The 9,388-nt window shown below is 35.9% G+C and overlaps 1 protein-coding gene across 1 annotated transcript; it reads right to left on the reverse strand.

Annotated features, from left to right (window-relative positions):
* Positions 1 to 384: 384 nt before the first annotated feature.
* LOC105355137 (receptor-transporting protein 2) lies at positions 385 to 3,086 on the reverse strand. Its single transcript, XM_011481258.2, has 3 exons — positions 2,966 to 3,086; positions 1,368 to 1,533; positions 385 to 1,156 (listed from the first exon to the last, which is right to left on the reverse strand). The coding sequence occupies exons 1-3, from the start codon at positions 2,979 to 2,981 to the stop codon at positions 799 to 801; spliced, it is 540 nt and encodes a 179-aa protein (XP_011479560.1). The 5' UTR covers positions 2,982 to 3,086; the 3' UTR covers positions 385 to 798.
* Between the last annotated feature and the right edge of the window lie 6,302 nt (positions 3,087 to 9,388).

The raw sequence follows: 9,388 nt of genomic DNA on the forward strand, positions 1-9,388 counted from the left end.
GTAGTATAATAATATAAAAGAGCATTTGTATTTTGACCTCAAACAAGTACGTATAATACCGGCTCTACTGTTGTTTGATCTTTCTTTTTGTTGTATGGGGTTTGTTTATGACTCCAGCACATATAATTTCTGTATCCGTGGGCCTGTTCTGTTCTGTTTTGTTTTGTTTTGTCCTGTTCTGTTATTTTGTTGAAAAATAATAAATATATAATAATAAAAAATAAAAAAAAACAATAGTATACACATGACTTGTATTTATGTAAATGCATAAATTGTTCTGGGCAACTTTAGATTTTACGCCCAAGTCTATTTCATTTATGTTTCTTTTGGGATCTCTCCATGTTGCAGAACAGTAAGATTTAACAACTAGATTTCCAAACAGAATCAAATCTGGACACAAAATGTACCAGTTTTATTGTAGATTTACAAAAATTATGGCATGAAAAAATTAAACATCTTTTAACAAGAAACTTGCAGAAAATTCAAATGAATAGGTGCCTCAATGCAATGTAAAAGACACCTGTAAACTCAAGTCAGGGAATTTTGAATTGCAACAAAGTAAACATCAGAGTAAAATGTAGCTTGAATATAAAACCATTGAGATGAAAAAAAAATCTCAGTTAACTCTAAATAAAGCTTGTTACTCCACAATCTTTGATAATTATTTGCAAAATTACATTTTATTTACAAATTTTCATCAACATTTTTAATCCTTTGGTGATACAGACAATCTGCATGCATAGCTAATTAAACATTACCCACCAATTATGACCCCATAATTGGGCACACAGCAATGCCTCACCCAGCAGTCCCATCGTCATTATCATCTTGTTTGCATATACCTTCTTTACATGCTTGGCATAGTGTACTCTTATGTGGTTTGGTATACCTTCTAGGTGAAGGTGCTGCATCAATGTCATTGTTGTCATCATTTTCCATGTAGCAGTTTTTGCGGATTTTTGAGAACACCTTAACCAAACTGTCTTCCACTGTCTTCCTGGCAAAACCAGGGAGGTCAAACTCATCTTGGCAGGTAAGGCAGCTCTGGCCAAAGGGTCGCATGATGATAGTCCCACGGCCGCGTCTCAGACGGTAACGGAACAACACCGTCACCCGTGCAGAGAACCAGGTTTTTCCACAGGAACCACACTTAAATCTTTGGGGAGATGAAATAGTGGATTTTTGAGAGGATAAAACAGACACATTTTTGTTTTCATATTATTGCCTCCATCATGAATGACTTTGATGATGGACAGCAAGAAAGCACCAAACGAAACCTCTTTTTTTTGTGGAAGCACTTCTTAGGATTGCGTTACTTAGCACTTAAGATGTGAGGGTTAAATATTTTGAAAAATAGCATTACTTACTCCGCTTGGGTACATGTACAACATATTTTCCAGCCTCTATTTTTCTCCTGAGCAGTGAGTTTATCTGTAATACTGTAGTTAAAGTGTAAAGTCCACGGGTCTTCATTGTCCAACTCATAATCCAGCAAATCATTGAAGATTTCCATCCATAGGGAAGGAAGCCAATCTGTGTGTGTAGAATCAACGTCAGGGAAAAATTCAAATTGACAGAGATCATTATTTTTCATAAAACATGAAACAGTTGGAAATAACTAATAAGAAAAAAATCCACTGGTTCCTAATCACCCCTTATGGACTGTAATGATGGACTGATCTTTTCTACCACATGTGTGTTGTCCACTTTGATGCACTTGGTCGTTTTTACGTTACAGTAAAATAAACCTACAGTACCTCAATCCAAATGGTATTTACCTAAATTAACTATTGATTTACCTCCTTTTGAAACTATTTTTATTTGGTATAGCTCAATTTGATTCCATTTGAGTCGATTCTGCCTTAGACAGATCAATTGGATTGGATTGTAGGACTAAAAATCAGTTCATCTGTTAATTGATTAATCGTTACCCCTATTTTACTTTTTAATTTAAGGCATTGTTTTTAATTTAAGGCATTGTTCTGGACCACAGAGCTACATATATATATATATATATATATATATATATATATATATATATATATATATATATATATATATATATATATATATGAATATATCATCATCCTTTATCAACATCATACACAGATCACATACATGGAGTGAGAGTAATAAAAGTACATAAAACAATTACATAATAAAAAAAATTTAAAAAACAGAGTATACAGATTTTTCCCCTTCACAGTCGAGAGCACAAATAGTAAAGTAGTAGAAAATAGTAAAATATCTACTTCAAACCTTAACCGTTTTTTTGTAGAAATAAACAAAAATTAATGCATGAAAAAATTAAACATTACTTTTCACAAGAAACTTGGAGAAAAGTGAAATGAATAGGAGCCGCAATTTAATCAAGTCAGGGACATTTTAATCGCATTAAAGTAAAAATCAGAGAAAATGTGGCTTGAATATAGAACCATGGCATAAGGAGAACATTGTACTGTGAGAGCCCTGGTTTCTGTCTTTCTCAGAGGACAAAAACGTCTGAGAATCTTTTTTTTAACTAGTCAACAAAAGATGCCACATACTTTACTCAACCCCAGTTTTGTCTGAGTCAAAATGTCAACATTCTAAAAAGGGGGACAATCATTTTTATAGAATTAATGATGGTTTTCATGTAAACTGTTGACCTTCTCTCTTTTATTATACTCTTTTACCTAATAAAATCTGTATAAATACAAATAAAATAGATATTAAGCTTAAAATAGTTAACTTTTTTCCTTCAGTCATATTTCGACTTTAATCAGATTTAATCTAGCCATTTCGACTTTTTTTCCCCTGTAAGTAAAGGGGGAGGGGGGAAAAATTATCATCCAAAACTGCCCCCCCCCCCCCCCCCCCGTGGCCTTAAAACGAAGTCGCAATGCAATAAAACAAAATAGTGTTGAAAATAAAACCCAGCAAAGACAAAAAGAAACAAATAGTGTTAAAATTCTTGTTTTGTCACCTGTCGATCTTGCCATGATGTTTAAAGATCCTCTTGTGAATCGCTGATTTGAAAGTGCGTGAGAACTCTGTTCTGGCGCTGCTGAGCTGCAGCCTATTATCTTTATCTCACGCGCATCAGCTGTTCTTCAGAAAACGAAACTTAACGCCATTTCATAGACCTGAACGGAGACTGAGCAGTGCGCACCCAGGGGAAGTTGAAACAGAGATGATGAATGGAAACTAGGCGGGATGTTGTTGTTGTTATTGAATTTAATATTTCCATAATTAAAAGCCAAACACCAGAGCAAAGATGACGTAATAGCTCCAACAAGTAATTAATGGAATTTATGTCTCATAATGGGTGTGGTCTTTGATGTGGCTCCATGACAACCAGTCTACTTAGATATGAAATAAAATTATTGTCATTGCACAGTGATACTTTGTACAAAGGTCAATGAAATTGGGATAAAGAGGCACGTTGTTTACCACTTTAAATTCTAGGTTTCTAGGGTCTACAAACTGTTGTCACAGTTTTATGATTAAGCATTTATCTCATTGTTTTTAAATAAAAACAAACAAATGACATTCATTTTTAAAAAATGTTCGGAGTATATGTCAAATATAGCCAAAAAGCTAATTACTTTCTGTCGACTAGCAACCTTTACAAGAAACCCCCCAAAAAGTGAATAGAAGCATTACACATTTAAACAGAAAACTAGTAGTTTGGAAAGCTGGACAAAAGTGCTTGCAAGACTCTTTGCATGTAGTATTCGTGAAATTGCTGTATTTTTGAATAGTTATTTAAAAATAGATGTCCTTAACTGGCCTTTTTCATTAGCTGCGTCATTCTACTGCAATACCCTAAACATAAATAAACATTGCATCTTAGAAGCACAAAAGGACAAGAACAGAGTTAAATAGTGTCAATCAAGAGAACAGTGAAAGTAAATGTAGTTAATTCAGTTCAGTTCAGTTCAGCTCAGTTCAGTTCAGTGCTGAATTAAAGACTTTGTTTCTGTTTGAGGATATCACAATGAAGTCATTTAAAACACTCCGTGTTTTTAACAGTAACTGTACTTTTCTGATAATATTTATAGTTTCAAGCACTTTCCTGAGTCAAACTGTTTTTTTTCACGTCATTAGTAAAGTTATTTGTTTGATTTTCCATTTCCAACGTAACCCTGATAGTATTTACCCACAAGAGGGCAGTAGAAGACACATTTTCTGAGTGTCAGACAAACTGCACACAAGTTTGTTCACTATTAGAGCTCAAGAGCGACACCTGTCGGACAAATGCGTTATAGAGCAAACAGCAGGAGGAGGGACATGGTGACAACCTTCAAAAGCAATAAAAACATGTGAAATTTAAGCAATCGAAAATGAAAAAGAGTTACACAATGTATTAAGAAAACGTATCTAAAGTTCAAGCCTTTAGGCCTCTTCTTAAGGCACATCTGGGGGGAAAACCCCATTCACTTTGAGCTACAGATAGTGTTGGCTAATCAACCAAAATGCTAAAATTTGAAAATAAAATAAAACAACAACTTTAAAATACAAAGTGAGCCCAAACTGTCTACTAAAAAGCAATAAAGAATTTAAAAAAACAACTCATGTTTTTGGATGAGTTAATGCAAGAACTAAAGTGTCCACATTTAAAAAACGTAAACATTTTTTTACTCAGTCTCTAGTTTTCCAAAGTAAATGCTATTTATGTTGCAAGTGTCACTCATAATAGGGCACCTGTATTCTTGGTAAATCATTAATCTATGAAGATTCATAGTTTCGTTTGCCTTTCAGACAGGAAATGCACAGATTTTCCAGAAACAATGTGTCTCGTACTTTTATCAGTCTGAGTTTCAATAGCATTTTTGTCTGGCAGCAGATACTGCTTTGCAGCATTTTTATAGCGTCATCAGTGCATGCTCGCTGCTCTGATGCACATCTGACGTTCTCTGAAAGAGTGTTTCTGGTAGAAACAGCGAGCTTTGTGTTTTGAAAGAAACTTGCAAAATCTGTAGAGTTTCAATGATATTTAAAGGGGTTTCTTGTGCAAAGAACAGCGTTAGGAGTTCAAATGTTGTTCTGGTATGTGTATGATTTTTCCTTGAGCTTGGCTATGATTGTAAAAAGCGAAATGTAGATGTGAGATGATCCCTGTGATATTTCTATTTATCAGGAAAAAAATCCTAGGTCCAAAGGTAAATACTAGCTTACTAGCTGCTCATTTGTAAGGACTAAACATTGTCTGACCTAGAGTAACAGCGCTTAAATGTCAAACCCCAGTCCTGGGTTTTTGGAATAGTTATAACCAAGTACAGTCTACATGATTACTGGCAGCACTGTAACGTCAGGCCGGGTTTGAGTCATGTGCGCTCTATAATCATCGCTGTTGCCTTATGACATCAGTAATGCTGGCATCAGAGACTACACCTGTTCAAGGAACACAACAAGTCCTTTATCTCCTTCTCTCAGACACATACCGTGAATTCCTGCTACAGGTAAAATAAAAAATCTCTGTCAATAACAAATCTCAATCCTTCTTTTTACTGAGCAGGCGTTTGGTTAAAACAGCAAGGCATTCACATCAATGTGTAAACACACATGCCCGAGAAAGGTCAGGGTCACCAGACTAAACTCATTTAGAAGCACTTGACAGTTAATATTTTGGTGTTGTGTTTGTTTACAGCTGTTGTAGATCATATAGTCTTGATATGTAAGGATTTCCCAGGTAAGAATGAGCATTATGAACTTTCAGACAGGAACACTTTAAATGTGATTTATATAAGCAACCTATAAATTTGTATGTGTTTTTTAAACAGAGGGTAAGAGCTCTTCCAGCTTTTTGCACAATTCTCAACACAAATGTTTAAGGGGGTCAGCTGTGTGGACTCACTTTTCAACTGCCAGTGTGGTGTAAAGATGACCTGAAAGGTTCCAGCTGCAAAGAGTCATCCTATACTCAGGTGTGACATTACAGTGTGAGAAAAGCATGCTGGGAGAGCTCAAAGAGCCACAGAGATGCAGAGACTAGACAAAGTCACCTCTTTATGTTGCTGCCTCACACAATTTTCCATAAAACCTAAAGTGGGGAGGTCAATCCTTCAGTGCTGTTTGACAGGTATAAGCTGACGAGAAAAACTGTACTTTTCTGTTCTTCTTGTCGCTTTCAGATAGAAAACAGGCTCCTCCAGCCTCTAAAAATATTCAGTGCCTTCACAGACACGAGAATAATGCAGCAGCTCAACTCCTTTCATAACTATGATCAGATTTTCGATCAAAGCAAACATGCATCAAAGGTACCACGATCAAGCTTTACCTCCTTATTCTGTTTTATGGAAAATGCATTATAGTTCAAATGCAAACAAGTTATAACTGCAACTTTGATTTATTCTTATTACTAAACTGTCTCTAAAAAAAGTTTTATATTGTTATACTTTTAGAAAAAAAAGGTAAATCTATCATAATTGGAAATAAATTTAGCTGCAAACGACACAAGGTAATTAAAGATCTACTCCAATGAAAATAAATGTTTTTGGTGTGTTTAACATTTTCTCGTAGCATTTTTCTGATGATAGAGGACATGTACACAGAAAATGAAGATTAAAACTGCATTCCGGAGCAGATGAAAAAACAAGCTGTTTGAAAAACTTTGTAGCTTTTACATAGAAACTACAATCTACAGGCCACAGTCTTCCTGCTCCACTCCAGTCCAGTGCATCAACTTAAAAAAGAATATATCCATTTGATGTCCTCGCCCGAGCTAGTATCTGGCTCTAAACTGTACAGCTGGATAGCTCCAATATTGCTCTACATTTTTGTTGCAGCGCTAATGTTAGTCTGAGGGTGTAAAAGGCTATGAGCTAGGGGTGAGAGCGCTTAAACAGATGGATGATGGGATGCAAGGATAGGCTGCCCACAAGTCAGAGGCAAGTTTTTATGAACTCCTGCTGCTCTGCAGAAACTATGTCCTAAACGACACAGGTGTTTGGATGTTGGCTAAAAATGACATAATCATAACTAGAAGACCACTGGGAACGCTTTTACAAAAGATGAAAAGATGAGTGGAGTGGGACTTTAAAAAAAAGCTTAACATCCTCACATGTTTCCTTTTTCAAAATAAAGGTTTCCAGATCCACATCCCTGTCATACATTTCTGAATAGATATTTTTAGGGATCAATAAAACACGGACACATAAACTCTGACTCCACTGCTTACAACAACTATGCAAATAAAGCATGCTTGAATTCATACAGCTGAGGCATGAAAGACTCCTTGGCCGGGTGTGCTAAGGTGCATGCCAGGATTTCTCTTCTGCCTAGACTTGTGTACCTGTGAACAAGCTGCCAGGTGACTCAGAGAGGGAGGGGAACAGGAAGCAAAAAGCAGAGGGAGGGTGGGTGTGTGAAAGAGAGGGCAAAAAAAAAAAGAGATAGTGAGGTAGAAAAGGAGATGAAGGAGACGGGTGTGGTGAGATGCCTTGAGCACATTCCTTGACCGCACCCTGCGTTTCGGTGAATTCGTACCTGCTAGTGTTTGTTATCAAGCACGTTCATGTAAGCAGACACTTTCCGGACCTTCAGCGAGACTTTGTTTTCCAACACTTTATGGCTGTGTGCAAACACTCACCCTAATAAGTATTGTAGGCCTGTCATGGTAAACATTTATAAATATAACCTCTGAGTGAGTAACAGATAAAGATCTGGATGTTCAGGCCCATAGTGACCCAGAGGGCACACCCTTGAAGGCAGGACTGAACGTACAGCTGTAAAGTGTGCTATCACCTGCTTAACAAGGCGTGTTTGTGTTGTAAACTGATTCAAAGCAAAGGACACTAGTGTAGAAATTTAGAGTTTTACTAATATTCTTTTTTTTTGTTTTTTAATAAGTGAGCATTTGACTGAAGGGAGTATCACATAATGATATTCTAAATTATGATAACCTCAATGTGTATGCTTTGCATGCAGCTACATGCATTGCTTTTGGCAAGAAAGTGTCTTCAAAGTCATATATGATGGGAACAGAGCAAAACTTTCAGTTTGGAGGAATTTTAAAGGGCATTCACACAGAAAAGTGTTTCAGAATGAGAGGTAAAAAAAAACCCCACAGCAAACCTGTTAATTCATTGATTTGACAGAAGCACAGTCTTTTAATGAATACTCGCATTAAAAAAGTGGGATTTCATCTTTATAGAACAAAAACCCAATAAAAAGATTCGGAGAAGTTCTAGGGATGTCCTGTTGAACGGATACAATCCTCTGAAAAACTATATAGTAAATACATTATATAGTAACATAATATTTTTGTGGAAAATCTTTCTGCAATAAAAGAAAATCACCAAAGTTGACATTTATTTAAATGGCAAGTGAAATGTGATACGTAGCTGCATCGGTTCCTAGACGACAGTTCTTTTAAAGATTTCTATTATACGTTTCTCTGTCTATTAGTGAATTTACTATTACTTGTCCTGCACTTTGCTCTCATGCTCTTTTACGAGTCTACTGACATGTGGCAGACTTTGCATACTGCAACAGTCCTGAAGATAACCTGCAGGCCTTCCTTTGTGTGGACTGATGAAACACCAACTAATTATTCCAGGATGCCGCTGCGTTTGTTTTTCCTGTTTAGCTTTGCTGCGACCCTTTGGTGAGGAATACAGGTTGATGAACCTGAAACTCAGTCCTAATAAGAACAAATGAAAACAAAAAGATACTTTTAAAAAAAGCTGTAGAAAAATAATAGTCATTAGAATGACAACTTTTGGTTTGAAAAGTTTGAAAGGGGCTGCACAGTGGGTTAGAACTCTTGGCTCACATTAAGACGGCCTTTGTTTGAATCATGGCTGTGTTCTTTCTTTGTGGGGTTTGCATGTTCTCCCAATTCATGTGTGGGTTCTCTTAATTCCTACAACAGTCCACAAACGTTGGTTAATTTGTGACCCTAAATTGTCCCTTACACTTGAATGTGTGGTTGTCTGTCTCTGTGTGGCCCTAAAATGGACTAGTGAATTTTAACAGGATTTTCCCAGCCTTTGCCCTTCAGTAGCTGGGATAAGGTACCTGAATGACGAATAAACATCTCAAATTACGTATATGAATTTGGAACATTTGCCAGTTATAAATTATAAATATCATTTGGGGTCATTATAACAAAATTACTGCTCTAGTAGCTAAAAGTAGAGGTGGGAAGTAATAAGATGCATTTACGGAATTAGATTTACTTAAAGAACTTTTGTAAAATTGTATCTCAATGGTTTTACTGCCCCAAACTTTTCCTCAATGTAGGAAAAACATAATGGGGTTTTAGTGAAAACCTTAATGTTCAACTAGTAATGTTTATTCAAATGTCGGAAAATAGTTATTATTATATTTCATTAGTTTTTATTCTCCGAGCCTAATTTTATAATTTTTATTTTACAAATAAAAAAACTGTTTTTCAGTACTT

The sequence above is a fragment of the Oryzias latipes genome, chromosome 11, assembly GCF_002234675.1.
Source record: "Oryzias latipes chromosome 11, ASM223467v1".
Classification (NCBI taxonomy): Eukaryota; Metazoa; Chordata; class Actinopteri; order Beloniformes; family Adrianichthyidae; genus Oryzias; species Oryzias latipes.

Coding starts and splice junctions, on each gene's coding strand:
- LOC105355137 (XM_011481258.2), bottom strand. Junction 1,157..1,367: donor TGTACATGTACCCAAGCGGA/GTAAGTAATGCT, acceptor ATCTCCCCAAAG/ATTTAAGTGTGGTTCCTGTG.